Raw genomic sequence first — 15,692 nt, 5'->3', positions numbered from 1 at the left:
ACCAGAAGACCCAGGTTCAAACCCCACTTACTACCATCGTGTCCCTGAGCAGGACACTTAACCCTGAGTGTCTCCAGGGGGGAACTGTCCCTGTAACCACTGACTGTAAGTCGCTCTGAATAAGGACGGCTGGAAAATGTCCATCCGCTCCACTTCTCGTGCTGTTGGGTTGGACGAGATGGACAGGATTGGGCGTGTACAGTGTCCAGGTTCGTGGCCGTGATTAGCGGCAAGACGTCAGTGGGACGTCAGGGGGACAGCCGAACCTTTTAAAACGGCCCAGCAGCGATGGCGCCAAGGACGTGTCATCCACGCGTCTCACACGCAGCGCGTGCATCTGCACACGGACATGTTGACCGCGTGTGCACCGCACGCACGTGTGTGTGGGAACACGAGGCCGAGCGTTCTCCCATGCGGTGTCCATTGTGCTGGACTTCCTCCACCTCTCTGTGACCGCGTGTGTGTGTGAAGGACTCTGGACGAATATGCCAGGCTGTGGGAAAATAAACAACATTCGCTTGGTCCTCTTCCTTCTTGGCCGCCGGCAGAGGAAGATTGAAAATGCAGCTTCTGTAGAGTTCCTGACCGAGAAGATCTCAGGTTAGATGTTTCACACGCAGATCCTGGGGGTTCCCAGCCGCACCCCAAACGCGTGTTGGACAGTGCAGAGCCGGAGTGAACAGAGTTCCACAGGGACCGGTTCCTGGTCCTCGCGAGGAACCACGGGAAGACTTGCTGGATCACGGTGACTCGGCGGATTCTCCATCCTGACGGGAAAACCCGGAAAACCGGTTCCAGTGCAACCACAGCACCAACCGCACAATGGCCGGATCACCTTACAAAATGGCGGCGGGTCCACAGATACAACCTTGCAGCATGAGAGTGAATTTAAAATTCCCGCTTTTTGTCTGGATGTAGTAATAAGTGGCACTTTTAATTTTTTTAAGAATAAAATCAACACACGAAAATAAAATGAAAAAGTTGCTTCTCAGCGCGTAATGTGATATATTTTGGTGGGATATAATATACAGGGTGAACGAAGCATTGCATGTTTATAATGGATGCGTCACCGATGACTTACTGTAACCTATCGGCACGGCCCGTGACCCGCTTCCCTCTATAAACACGCGCCGGAGTTCCGCCTCTTACGTAACAATGGCCGCCTGCCATATTGCCATTAAGAGGAGCCCTCATTATGCTGCCGCCGGCTCTTTACACGGAGACAAACAAAGCGCCCCGGTTCTGTGGCCCCTGCGGTCGCAACGCGGGGTCAGAGGTCGTCCACCTGCGCACACACTGCCGAGGTCTGTATGAAAACAAGCACTATGACGCACGCAAAGCCCATTTCCGAACTTTTTTTTTCTTTAATATACAACAGGGGCAGAGTGCAGAGGCCCTTAAAAACACTGAGAGAATAAATATCGATCCATAGCCTTCAATAAGAAACGGCACAAAATGTACAATTTGACTGATATGTCTGTAAAACAGCTCCACAGACCCGTATATAAAGCAGCTCCATCTTCATTTTACTTTTCAACAGTCTGGTGCTCAGAGATCCTCGTGATTTGGCGCCGTGTTCGTGGAGATGTGGAAAAAGAAAGTACCGGAGACCAATCAGAGAGCTAATCCCCGCCCCCCGCCCCGCCCCCTGAGCGACGGCTACTTTAGGACTGGCGTCCTGGGCTCATGCAGACACACACTGTTCACACACAGCTGTTTTTGTTCATCATGCAGCAGAGGCAACTTGGCATGCAGAGAAGACCATGCAGAAGGGAAGCTGTTTGTTGGGGTGTGTGTGTGTGTGTGTGTGTGTGTTTATAAGACAGGGGAGGTGGGCTATGAGTGTGTGTGCTGCAGGATTTCAGCACCTTTGGCCACACTGGTATCACCTCTGGTGTTGTGGAAGAACAAAAATTCCTGACTGAACATCAGCGTCACACACACTTCACACACACACACACACACACACACACACGTGATGGTCAACCTGGTCTGAAGTGTCTGCACTTCACCTCCAACAGGAAATGCGTGGCTCGATGAGAGGTCAAAGTTCACCAGGAAATGTGTGTAGAATCCGTCCCATCCTGCTGGGATATTGCGTCAATGCTGACGCCAAGCAGAGACGCGCACACACACACACACACACACACACACACAGACGTAAATCTTCAGAGCAAAAGCTCAAGTTACTGTAAATATGTGGGGTGCCTGACAGAACAATGAGACTCAATCCACCGTCGTCAGCAGCACTTAATGTAAATACACACACACACACACACGTTCTCATAACCTCCTTCACACACGTCCACACACGTGCTCACAGTTCTATTCCTCAGTGCTACAGAGCCCCGCCCTACTTACAAATATGAAACCAGGTGACGACATAATAATAATCAACCGAGTATCAAAAGTAACATGAATGAGCATAAAAATGACATACTGGACGTATGCATGTAAACACGATTGTACCGATGCATTACAATATAAGGACACACACACACTCGCACACACACTTAGTACAGCGCTGAGTTGTGCTGATATGTTACACCTGATTGTTACCATGGCAACATAAGAGAGGAAGATTCAAGTGTTGTTTGGACATCAGATGCATACATTTACACACACGTTCTTCATACATTCCCTTTGGGTGTAAACCCGCCTCTTCACCCAGGAAAACTCCCCTGTCAGTCACACCTCAGTCGGCATGGCAACACCCGATGAAGGGAGGTGGAGTTTGCAGGTGTTGGGGCTGGACGAAGATGCCGTGGTTTGTGTGTAAGTCTGCGTGTGTGAGCTGAGCAGGTAGCTGCTGGTCGTCCGCACACACGGGCTCACGCGGTGGTCGTCGCCCGAGAAACCGGGTTTAGCCCCGCCTCTGCTGCTGTGGCGCTGCCTCTCCAGGAAGTAGGTGAGCATCTGACCTTTGCCCTTAACCGTGACCTTTCCCCGACACACAAACTCGTACTTCCCCCGCAGCAGACGGTACACGTCCTCCGTGACCTGTGGGTCAAAGGTCGCCACGTTTATTGAACAGAAGTGTGTGTGTGTGCTCACACGCGGTTGTGTTACCTGTATTTTGCCCTGTTGTCCAGTTGTGTCCATCCTGCTGGCCACGTTGACTGTGTTCCCCCAGATGTCATACTGCGGTCTACGAGCGCCAATCACACCGGCGACCACCGGACCCACGTTTATACCTGATCAAGAGATCCATCAATCATTTTCCAGACAAGTTGCTTTCTTTTTTGGTCAAAAAATATGATGTGGCAAGGGGTATCAGTGCTTCATTCCATATTCTGCAGGAATGTAGAGGAACTTGACGAATGGAATAATTCCGTCTCTAATCATTATTTCATTCACTCTGGAGGCCTGCAGCTCTTTACTTTACTTGGCACCAGCAATGGCTCTTACCAACTCTGAGAACAAAGCTGTTGTACGACTGGTAGTTTATGGCCTCCAGAACACTGAACATCTCCACGGCGAAGTCCGCGACGGTGCTCAGGTGCTCCGAGATCCCCTTCTTGACCTGGGAGACGGTGGTGGGCACCAGGCCCACAGCAGCCATGTATGTGCTGCCGATGGTTTTAATCTTCTCGATGTCCCCGTAGCATTCCTTATCCATCAGCTGGCCACAGACACACACACACAGAAAACATGGGGTGAAAAGAGCAGGCAGGTGCATGATGGGAAACACAGTTACACAGCCACTGTTGTCAGAGTGTGTGTTCGATGAGAGGATATGATGCTCTAAGATGCATGCATGTGACCAATTTTCAAACAAAATATATGAAAGTAATACAAAAGCTCATATTTAATGAATATTTTGGTGTTTCTGATGTCATGTTAGAAGACGCGGACCTCGTCGAAGTCTGCAATGATCTCGTTCAGCAGACGGAGACACTCCACACCCATGTTGTTGCCGTCCAGCTCGATGTAGAAGTCATTGAAGTTGGGGATGGAGGCGAAGAGAACCCCCACCTGGGCGTAGGACTGGTAGTACAGGTCCTGGACCGGGGAAAATGAGAACAGAGAGAACCTGACACTGGGATCCCGACCGAGAATTCAATACAGGCAGACACACACACACACACACACACACACACGGGCTTCCGAACCAAACTGCAGTTCCGGGAAATGATGCTTGATGGAACTAAAATATCAATAATATGTATATTGAGGCATCATAATAATATAACAAAACACAATGTAATTCAAATCCTGCGTGTGTCTGTAATGTGTGTAACAGTAAATGTCCTCACAAAACCTCACAGTCTCGAGTTGGTGAGGTCAACCACACACTTAGGGTCAATTCCGGCAGAGAGGCCACTGATGCATGTTCCTGGGGCTTGACTAGATCTAAAAATGGGCGTGTGTGTGTGTGTGTGTGTGTGTGTTACACGCTTCCCTTTTCCACTGTTTAGTAAACACTCGGTGGAGGATGTCTGTGGGCTACCGGATGTCTGGTGACACCATTTCCAGAAAGTGATTACATTGCACTATATAACACACATTTACAAGAAAAGAACACAACTCCACCACTACACACACACACAATGTATTTGCTGCAAAGTTTATTCACTTATTGAACCCACAGTTTATGAAAAGGTGAGTAAAACCACGCCCGTCCTAAAGCTGAAACACCCTTGCAGTGGAAGGTCACTAATGGGGGGGTGTGCTGTGCTGTCGTCACGGCAACTCACCATGTTGCGGGGGTTGGACAGCAGGAAGTGCTGAGCGACGTGAGCTGGGAGGAGGTTGAACAGAATCCGCTTATTATCCAGTTTCACCTTCTCCATTTCATCCCGCTCCTCCTCGGCCTAATGTGCAAAACACACGGCGGCACGCGCAACTGAGCATTTACAGCATTTACCAGACGCCCTCATCCAGAGCGACTTACAATCAGTAGTTACAGGGACAGTCCCCCCCCAGAACAATTTAGGGTTAAGTGTCCTGCTCAGGGACACGATGGTAGTAAGTGGGGTTTGAACCTGGGTCTTCTGGTTCATAGTCGAGTGTGTTACCCACTAGGCCACTACCACCCTGAGCACACATGCCAATACGAGCACACACATATTTAAACATACACTGAGCGGCAAACTGCCGTGTGCACGCACACACACACACACACACACAGTTGAATGTGTACACACATGTACGGACACACAAGTTTACACACGTTCACAGGTCCGTTCTGCCCAGTCAGCATCAGAGAGGAAATGAATAAGCTGCAGGACTGGAGACCACCACTAGAGGGAATCAGCGCCGCAGGAACATTTTCACAGTTCTGGTCAAGTCGTCTCTCATCTACTGTCATCTCGGCAACATGAAAACATGCCTGTTCACTTAAGCTGTTAGCTAAAGTAATTTAATGTAATTCAATGTAAATGCAAATTTTGTTAAAAGTAAGATATATTTGACTCCAAAATGTAAATACTAGTCCTCCAGAAGTAAGAGCACATTATCTACTATAAAATCTTCTATAAAATACATAGATTTCTGGAGTGGCGCATTAGGGAGGGATTGCACCATGAGTGGGCAGTGGTGGCCTAGCTGTTAAGGAAGTGGCCCCGTAATCAGAAGGTTGCCGGTTCGAATCCCGATCTGCCAAGGTGCCACAGAGCAAAGCACCGTCCCCACACACTGCTCCCCGGGCGCCTGTCATGGTGCCCACTGCTCACTCAGGGTGATGGTTCAATACAGAGGACAAATTTCACTGTGTGCACCGTGTGCTGTGTATCACAAGTGACTTTCACTTCATAAGTGTAGGTGAGGTGGAAAGGTCTAAAAGTCCATCTATGTTCACTCCAAAAAATTATTTGTTGGGTTAACTTAATTCAACTATGACACCTATTTCCACACATCCGATCCGATTTTCCGCCCTTAGTTTCAAATAGCATTATTAAAATGTGTGCAAATAGGTGTCATAATTGAATTAAGTTAACCCAAGAAATATTTTCTTTTGAGTGAAGGCAGGTCCAACTTGGTCCAACGTGGTCTCTCACTGTCCATCGATCAGGGATTTTACCCGTTTGGTTGGAAAACACCGGTCTCATTCACACAGGACAACCGCGCTGACCTGAGCGGCCCAGAGGTAGTCCAGACGCAGTTTGAGGTCCAGCTGCCTGCAGTGCAGAGCCATCGCCCCGAAAACCAACACGGACAACAGAGGGTCATAACCCCGTCCCTGAAACACGGCACTGGATAAACACACACAGAGCACCATTAACACTCCACCCATCACACACACGCTGCGCAGAGCTCAGAACTCACCTGAAGGTGGGGTGGTAGCCGCTGGTTTCCATGGCAATGATGTAGAGCACGGTGAATAAGAAGAGCAGGAGGATCTTGGGGAGCGACGGCACACTCAGGAAGAGGGTGACGCTCAGCGGGGAGCAGACGCACGTCAGGAACGCGTACTGCACACTGTCACACATGCCGCCGACACACGTCCTGTTGCCCCCGGCAACCACCGCCATAATGATGGTGGAGTTCTCCTCCCTGGACCACAGCAAACTGACCACCTGCAGAACACACCGTTACACACACACTGTGAGGGCCGTGTAATAAGTGTGTTACAAATGCATTATAAATGTGTAACTACCGCTGCGTAACAAAACTTTCCTACGTCCTAGTCTAATTGTTTTTCTTTTTTCTAAAGCTCTGACTAGACTAGAGACACTGTTCACATTTTACTGAAGGTTTTATTTGCTACCTATCTTACAGACTCAAACTTCGACATTACATATATATTGTACAGCATTTACCAAACTTACAATCAGTAGGTACAGGGACAGTCCCCCCCTGGAGACACTCAGGGTTAAGTGTCCTCAGGGACACAATGGTAAATACTTACTTACTATGGGTGGTAGTAGCCTAGTGGGTAACACACTCGCCTATGAACCAGAAGACCCGGGTCCCTGTAACTACTGATTGTACATCGCTCTGGATAAGGGCGTCTGATAAATGCTGTAAATGTAAATGTTACCTGGGACTTTGTGGTCTTCTGGTTTATAGGCGGGTGTGTTACCCGACAGGCTAATACCACATCAGACTCCCGTTTCTCCCTTATTCTGAGGTAAAATGAGTTTTTTATATATTAATATCCCAAATTATGTTATTAGAAAAACAGAAGGTTAAATGTTTATACCCCTGATCATCGATCAGCAACTTAATGAATATATTTTTAGATTTTCTTTAAGAAATGATAGTGAATTTTTGTCATTGTGATAGACACCGTGACACGGTGACATGTGTCCTCTGTATTTAACCATCATTTACATTTACATTTATAGCATTTATCAGACGCCCTTATCCAGAGCGATTTACAATCAATGTTACTTGTGAGCACCACGGGTCTGAAAGTAACGAAATTTCAATTCTCTGCATGTCCTGTACATGTGGCAGAATTGACAATAAAGCTGACTTTGACTTTGACAATCAGATTACAACTCAGGGTTAAGTGTCTTGCTCAGGGACACAATGGTAGTCAGTGGGATTTGAACCCGGGTCTTCTGGTTCATAGGCGAGTGTGTTATCCACTAGGCTACTACCACCCATCACCCTTAGTGACAGTGGGCACCATGTCACCATGGAGCAGAGTGTGGGGACGGTGCTTTGCTCAGTGGCACCTTGGCGGCTCAGGATTTGAACCTGCAACCTTTCGGTTACGAGTCCACGTCCTTACCTGCTAGGCCACCACTGCCCCGAATCTGTGGACGGTTTGATTTGATCCACTGCATCACCACACTGCCACTTAACAAATTCTCCATCCAGGCTGAATCCAGACATCACAGGATTGACGGGAAGAGAGATCATCCCACACAAAGCCGCCGAAATTATTATTATTCATAGACTGACATTTAAACACGCGCACACACCCACCGCACAACTCTGCGTAACCGCGTAGCTGAGCAGAACCAGGAAGCAGCACAGGAGGGTCCTGATGCGGAGGGTCAGGCAGTCGGGGGCACACTGCAGAGAGAGAGAGGGGAGAGAATTACACACAGTGAGTGTGTGGCAGTGTCTGTGTCGCTCATTGTGTGTCCGTTGTGTGTGTGTGTGTTCCAACTGTGAGGAGACCATGATGAACATTTGGACGGTGTGGGTGTGTGAATGTGAGCGTGTGAAAGCAATAAATGCAGATTAACTAATAAAAATACTTAATATACTGATATTAATAGACCAGCGTGACTGTTTACAAGTGTGTGTGTGTGTGTGTGTTTGTGTGTTACCTGGACATAAGCTATGTGAAGGTACATCACACAGCTCAAGTGGAAACAGATGCTAAGAACCAAAAGAATAACAACAACCAGGTTCCTATACAGACAGAGAGACAGACACGCAGATAAAAAAAATCATCTTCAGGCCAAGATTCAAAATCGTGTGATGATCCAGAATATCACTTCCACTCAAATGAATTATTCATATGTGAGTTATACTAAATACAGAATGTATTGAATATGTATGTGAGAGAGAGAGAGAGAGAGAGAGAGTGTGTGTGTGTGTGTGTGTATAAACGTACCCTGGCATTAAAAGAAGGTAGATCAGTCCAAACACCGCGGAGAGGACCAGAGAGAGACCCACAGAATAGATGAAGCTATCGTCGCACACCTGCTGGTACTGTTGGCAGGGCACGAACACACACACACACACACACACAGAAAAGTGTGAACTTTAATTTGTTCTATCATCCTGCAATTCTTTGTTGGTTTCACTAATTTGCATTTTAGCAGAAAATAAAGTGTCTGTGAGCGTATAAATCACAGCGTGTGTGTGTGTGTGTGTGTGTGTGTGTGTGAGTTCACCTTTCTCTCCCTCTCGGAGTCTCTGTAGGTCAGCGTGACGAAGTTCAGGTGTGTGTGTGTGTGCGTGTCCGTTTCACGCGCTTCAATCAGACGGCCGATGTAGCGGTTCACGCGCATTTCTGGCGAGTTCTGGACCACGCCCACAGAGAACGACGTCCGGCTACGCAGCTTCTCAGAGGCGGTGCGCAGCGCCCGTCTCTGAAACACACACAGACGCCAACGTCAACCCGCATTTCCTCACGCTGAACTCTGAAAGATGGTGGCACAGTTCACTCTTCTTCAGCATTCGTTCATTGATTGATTTGCACACACACACACACACACACACACACACACACACACACACCTTGTCATCATCCTCGCAGGTGAGCACGTTGGAGAAGGGGATCTCAGCTTTGAACATCTTCCTGCAGTGCATGAGCTGCACCAGCAGACAGCAGACGGTCTTGAAGCGCATCCGCTTGGCTGGTTTTATATCAGACAGAATCAGGCCAGGGAAGATCTGAGGGACGGAGACACATGGAGAGACACAGACAGAGACAGACGGGGAGACAGAAAAAAGGACAGAAGGGAACAGGGGTAGAAAAGGAAATCTTAAAATGCAGTTTAACTCCAGACATATGACAAAAGGTGTGTGTTGCTATAAAAATGTGTCCGCGTAAGTGTGTGTGTGCATGTTAAAGTGTGCAAGTCACCTTCCGTCGGTGGGAGGGGACGATGAAGAACGTTTGAATGGCGTGTTTGTTGAGGTAGGCGTGTCTCTCGTGGCCCCGCCCCGGCTCCACCTCATAGTCGCCATTAAGACACTCCAGTGTTGCCTGGGTGATGTGCACTTTCCTGCGTGTGAAAGGAATAAAGTAAACTGTAACTGCAGTTTTGTGAAAAGTGTGTAATGTGTGTGTAGTGTGTAACATGTGGGTAGTGTGTTGTGTAAGAAGTGTGAGTTGTGTGTAACGTGTGAGTAGTGTGTTGTGTAAGAAGTGTGTAATGTGTGTAGTGTCTAACCTGTGAGTAGTGTTGTGTGTGAAAAGTGTGTAATAAGTGAGCAGTGTGTTGTGTAAGAAGTGTGTAGTGTGTGACATGTGAGTAGTGTGTTGTGTAAGAAGTGTGTAATGTGTGTAACCTGTGAGTAGTGTGTAAAGTGTGAGTAGTGTGTTGTGTGTGAGTAGTGTGTTGTGTAAGAAGTGTGTGTAGTGTGTAACCTGTGAGTAAGGTGTTGTGTGTATGAAAAGTGTGTAACGTGTGAGTAGTGTGTTGTGTGTGTGTAACGTGTGAGTAGTGTGTTGTGTAAGAAGTGTGTGTAGTGTGTAACCTGTGAGTAAGGTGTTGTGTGTATGAAAAGTGTGTCATGTGTGAGTAGTGTGTTGTGTAAGAAGTGTGTGTAGTGTTTAACGTGTGAGTAGGGTGTTGTGTGTGAAAAGTGTGTAACGTGTGAGTAGTGTGTTGTGTGTGTAACGTGTGAGTAGTGTGTTGTGTAAGAAGTGTGTGTAGTGTGTAACCTGTGAGTAAGGTGTTGTGTGTATGAAAAGTGTGTCATGTGTGAGTAGTGTGTTGTGTAAGAAGTGTGTGTAGTGTTTAACGTGTGAGTAGGGTGTTGTGTGTGAAAAGTGTGTAACGTGTGAGTAGTGTGTTGTGTGTGTAACGTGTGAGTAGTGTGTTGTGTAAGAAGTGTGTGTAGTGTGTTGTGTGTGTAACGTAAGTGGTAGTAGCCTAGTGGGTAACACACTCGCCTATGAACCAGAAGACCCGGGTTCGAATCCCACTTACTACCATCGTGTCCCTCAGCAAGACACTTAACCCTGAGTGTCTCCAGGGGGGGACTGTCCCTGTCACTACTGATTGTAAGTCGCTCTGGATAAGGGCGTCTGGTAAATGCTGTAAATGTAACGTGTGAGTAGTGTGTTGTGTAAGAAGTGTGTGTAGTGTCTTGTGTGTGTAACGTGTGAGTAGTGTGTTGTGTAAGAACACAACAGTGTGTAGTGTGTAACGTGTGAGGTAACTCACCCAGGTAGGCCTCCTGCCTCCATCACGTTGGCCAGTGTGACATCATTGGACCAGACATCGTACTGCCACTTCCTCAAACCCAGAACCCCACACAGCACGCGACCCGTGTGCAGCCCAACACGCATGTTCAGGTCCACCTCAGTCGCCTCGGCAACCGACCTGAACACGACTCTGAGTAAATACACACGCTCGACAGTCATGCTCACCCAGATGAACACACAAACTCACGTGATGGTGTCGATCATGTCCAACCCCATCTCCACACAGCAGTGGGCGTGGTCAGCTTTAGGCTGAGTAAGGCCGCTCACGCAGTAGTAACAGTCTCCAAGTATCTTAATCCTGCGGCAGTGGTTTTCCTGACACACACACACACACGCACGTGCATACACACATTAGCTCCTCAAAGTCAAGTGATTGTCATTGTGAAACACTGCAGCACAGCACACGGTGCACACAGTGAAACGTGTCCTCTGTATTTAACCATCACCCTTGGTGAGCAGTGGGCACCATGACAGGCGCCCGGGGGGCAGCGTCTTCATCAAGGGGACCTCGGTGGCACCTTGGCGGATCAGGATTCGAACCGGCAACCTTCCAGTTACGAGTCCATTTCCTTACCCGCTGGGCCACCACGGCCCAGATCTTGTAATCTCAATAAAAGAGATTTCATAACTGATACCTGTGTGGTGAAACAATCTCCCTCTCTCTCTGCCACACACACTCACACTCACAGTGGCAAGCTCATCAAACTTTCCAAAAAGTTCGTTGAGAAGCTTGACAAGCTCCTGAGCAGTGCACTGAGACGCCAACCCGGTAAATCCGACGATATCAGCGAACAGGATGCTGGGGGGAGAGAGAGAGAGAGAGAGATGTTCTCAAATGTTCACCAAAGTTCCAAAAGTTCAGGCTCATTTCTCATAACGCAGCAGGTGACATCATGGACTCAACATGCCAAGAACATTCACTTTTTAACAAACGCAGCCATGAAGTGATGGAGAAATGTTTGATCTGCTCTTCCCACCTGGTCGGAGGACCATATCAAATAAAAAAGGTTCTTCAAGAAGCACAAACCAGATCATTGCCGGTGGTCTTTGTAGAACTACAACTAGCACCTTAAGGACCTCAAGCTCAGTCAGTTCTCTGGTTTGTGCTTCTGATTGTGTGAATAAACCTCCCACTACCTGACATTGTCATGGCGCTGGATGTAGATCTTGTGGAAGATTCTTTCAGGAGGCTTCAGGAAGTCCTCCTTCATTTCCATGGCAACATTTCTCGGCAACAGGCTCATGAGAAGGCGTTCCTGAAGGAGAATAAATACCATGAGTGAATGAGGGATGTTACAGCATCTACGACCATCAGCAAAAAGGTCTTCTGGAGGATCTGGAGGATCTTCCTCAAGTTCCTCAGAAGGTTCCTTCACCTAATCATAAACATTCAATAATTTTTTTTTTTTACATTTGAAAGTGACGTGACGGTCAGTGTGAAACACTGCCGCACAGCACACGGTGTCACCGTGAAACGTGTCCTCTGTATTTAACCATCACCCTTGGTGAGCAGTGGGGACCATGACAGTGGCACCTTGGCGGTTCGGGACTCTAAACCGCCAGACCCATGATGCTCATAACGATGGTCATAAGGGGTCAGAAGATGGTTCATGGTTCAGAATTCTGGTTTCTTCCTACAGCGAGGTGTCCGTAGGTGCAGAAGTTCTTTTCTGAGGCAGTTCGCTGCATCGGAGCTGGTTGGCATGGCGAATGTAGACGTTGCTGTGGAGATGAGCGTGTTCGGCCGCTCCGGTTTAAAGCGTGACACACGCACACGCGTGGACACCAACAACACAAGACTCCTGCCGTGAACGCCGCCGTCCTCTCACCCACACAACACAGCTCAGCGACACACACGTTCTCTCGGCGGTGAGCGTCCGCGGTGATCGCCCGGCACGCTAACGTCACCGGGGCTGGGAGCAGATCTGGCACAAAAGCGCCCGTCACCGTATATTTCCCCATATCGACCAAATGATGAGCTCATCGTCGTAAACCAGTTCACTAACCCATGGAATGTCGCGCCGTTACAATAACCAGCAATGGATTCACCGAGTGTACATGAACTTGGATGGTGGGAGGGAACCGGGGAACCCGGAGGAGACCCGCACGGAGAGAGCATGAATGCGTTATTCGAACGCACAACCTCGGAGGTGTGAGGCCACAACGCTGGCCGCGGCTTCACCGGTTATGGTAAATGGTGGCGATGGGGCCACTACAACATGGCCAGGTGTGCTCACGGTGGCAGCTGCTGAAGCCGGAGTTAGAGACATAAGAGGTCCCCTGACATGAAAATGTGACTTTGTGAGATGATCCATGGTCCTTCAGTGGCTAGAAATGGCGGTCGGTGTAAAGAACGTTTTGGTCGTTCTGCTTCACCGTACAGAGAGCGGCAGCTCAGACGGTCGGATCTGGCATTTGTCCCCCTTATGACGTCATAAGGGGAAAGGTCACCTCCCGTTTCTCATGCCCCGCCCCTAAAACATGATCTCCACCGACCGTCATGGCTTCCCAACGTGCGAAACGTTGCAGTCGCTCGAGCACAAACTGAAGAACCGGCGGGTCCGTTTTATTTTAACTGGAAAAACGGCGACACGACTTCCTGTTTTCCAACAGGAATTCCTGAATCCCTTCCATCGACATCCTCCTACGCTCCAGAAGCCGTCTCAGCTCAGATACAACTCTGGTGGGTGAGCCACGTCATACGGAGCCCGGAATATCGCCCACCTCGTCCCCTCCACCGAGAGGGACTCAAATGCAAGAAATAAAAATGGTTCTTCATCTTCCCAACGTAACTGTGAATAGTTCAGGACGGGAAAATTTTTCTGGAATCACAGTGAAAGTGTCCGTAATGTTGATGTTGATGTGCAGAGACGTTCTAGAACTAACGAATTATCTCGTGGCGCAACGGTAGCACGTCTGACTCCAGATCAGAAGGTTGCGTGTTCAAAGCACGTCATTATATCCTATCATTAGGGCGGTGGTGGCCTAGCAGTTAAGGAAGCGGCCCCGTAATAAGAAGGTTGCCGGTTCGAATCCCGATCTGCCAAGGTGCCACTGAGCAAAGCACCGTCCCCACACACTGCTCCCCGGGCGCCTGTCATGGTGCCCACTGCTCACTCAGGGTGATGGTTAAATGCAGAGGACAAATTTCACTGTGTGCACCGTGCGCTGTGCTCCTGTGTATCACGTGTGACAATCACTTCACTTTTTTTTTTTTTTTTGAATGATCTCCTACAAGCAGCCGTCTACAGATGGAGATCAATATCGGCCTGGCGGGAAAGGAAGCGGACCCGTAATTCGGAAGGTTGCGGGTTCGAGTCCCGAGCCGCCAAGGTTCTGCCGAGGTCCCCTTGATGAAGGTCCCGTCCCCACACACTGCTCCCCGGTCGCCTGTCATGGTGCCCACTGCTCACCAAGGGTGACGGTTAAATACCGAGGACACGTGTCACTTCACTTCCACGGTGAGAAGAGTCTCTTCTAGGAGACGTTCCGCCGGACGTCACCTGTTTCTCGTTCTCGTCCTCCAGCATGAGCCTCTGCTGGATGCAGTCTCTGGCGCGCAGGAAGCTCCGCCTCTGGCTGCACTCGGCACGGACGCGCACGAACACGCAGCTGACGTTCACCGCGACCAGGAGGAGCGCGTTCGCCCAAACCTGCCGGAGAGTTATTGATCAGGAGCCGTGCTAATCACAAACCGATCACCTGCGGAACTTAACGATTATATCGTCCGCGCAGCTTTACACACCCACCGCGACGCCGCCATTAACACAGAAAACGTTCCAGTATCACCGCAGGTGCTTAACGGTACGTCCCATTTACATTCACCGCGTTTACCGACCAGCCTTATACAGAGCGACTTACTGTCAGTAGTGACAGGGACAGTCCCCCCCTGGAGACACTCAGGGTTAAGTGTCCTGCTCAGGGACACGATGGTAGTAAGTGGGGTTCGAACCCGGGTCTTTTGGTTCATAGGCGAGTGTGTTACCCGCTAGGCTACTAGCACCCTAAATGCTTGTCCCTCGTCAGGACAGTGGAATCGAACTTGTCAATTCTACAGACTGTCTACCTGGCTACTAGGGTGGTAGTAGCCTAGTGAGTAACACACTCGCCTGTGAACCAGAAGACCCAGGTTCAAACCCCACTTACTACCATCGTGTCCCTGAGCAGGACACTTAGCCCTGAGTGTCTCCAGGGGGGGACTGTCCCTGTAACTACTGATTGTAAGTTGCTCTGGATAAGGGCGCGTGGTGAATGCTGGAAATGGACATGGGGACGCTCACAGACACCGGGGACCTCACCGTTCTCCAGACTCCTTCCGTCCACCTCGCCGCCGTGGCGGTCAGGACCAGGTGGGCCACGGCGACCGCCGCGCCGAACACGCCCGCCAACGCGGCCTGGACGGGCAGCAGCGAGTAGGCGACGAAGGTGACGAGCGCCAGCTGCCACACGCCCCGCTCGGGGCCCTCGCCCGGGCCCCGCCCCGCCGGCAGCGGGCAGCAGAGCAGCGCGAAGGTGAAGCTGAAGAGCAGCGTGAGCCGGGCGACCTGCTGCAGCTGCGTGGCCTGCAGCTCGCGCACGTTGGCCACGATGAAGAGCGAGGCGAAGACCACGCAGTGCACGGCGTGGGAGCCCACCGGCACGCTCAGGCTGGCGCCAGCGGGACAGCAGCTCGGCCGCCGCCAGGGCATGGCCGCCGCGATCAGCAGCAGACAGCGCCTGCAGCGCCGACGTCTGCTCCAGCCGCAGGTTGTAGGCAGCGACGGAACAGCGACTCCAGCTCCGGACAGCGGAACCGGCAACCGGCCCGGGCCGGACCCCGGACTCCGTGGAGGCAGAACTTCCTCCA

The 15,692-nt window shown here is 50.0% G+C and overlaps 1 protein-coding gene across 1 annotated transcript in view; it reads right to left on the bottom strand.

Annotated features, from left to right (window-relative positions):
• Positions 1-1,341: 1,341 nt before the first annotated feature.
• adcy1a (adenylate cyclase 1a) overlaps positions 1,342-15,692 on the bottom strand; it is a 20,414-nt gene continuing 6,063 nt past the window's right edge. Inside the window, 21 exon segments of the mRNA XM_028962847.1 lie at positions 1,342-3,000; positions 3,070-3,194; positions 3,409-3,622; positions 3,856-4,002; positions 4,698-4,814; positions 6,074-6,194; positions 6,268-6,518; positions 7,879-7,968; positions 8,229-8,313; positions 8,519-8,616; positions 8,802-8,999; positions 9,148-9,303; positions 9,497-9,638; positions 10,806-10,964; positions 11,034-11,161; positions 11,534-11,645; positions 11,984-12,102; positions 14,350-14,499; positions 15,145-15,505; positions 15,507-15,604; positions 15,606-15,687. Of these exon segments, the coding sequence (XP_028818680.1) occupies positions 2,689-3,000; positions 3,070-3,194; positions 3,409-3,622; positions 3,856-4,002; positions 4,698-4,814; positions 6,074-6,194; positions 6,268-6,518; positions 7,879-7,968; positions 8,229-8,313; positions 8,519-8,616; positions 8,802-8,999; positions 9,148-9,303; positions 9,497-9,638; positions 10,806-10,964; positions 11,034-11,161; positions 11,534-11,645; positions 11,984-12,102; positions 14,350-14,499; positions 15,145-15,505; positions 15,507-15,604; positions 15,606-15,687 (3,265 nt within the window). The 3' untranslated portion in view covers positions 1,342-2,688.

The sequence above is a fragment of the Denticeps clupeoides genome, chromosome 19 (genome assembly GCF_900700375.1).
Source record: "Denticeps clupeoides chromosome 19, fDenClu1.1, whole genome shotgun sequence".
Classification (NCBI taxonomy): Eukaryota; Metazoa; Chordata; class Actinopteri; order Clupeiformes; family Denticipitidae; genus Denticeps; species Denticeps clupeoides.
The sequence above is the reverse complement of the archived record's forward strand: the minus strand, read 5'-3'. Positions and strand labels throughout refer to the sequence as shown.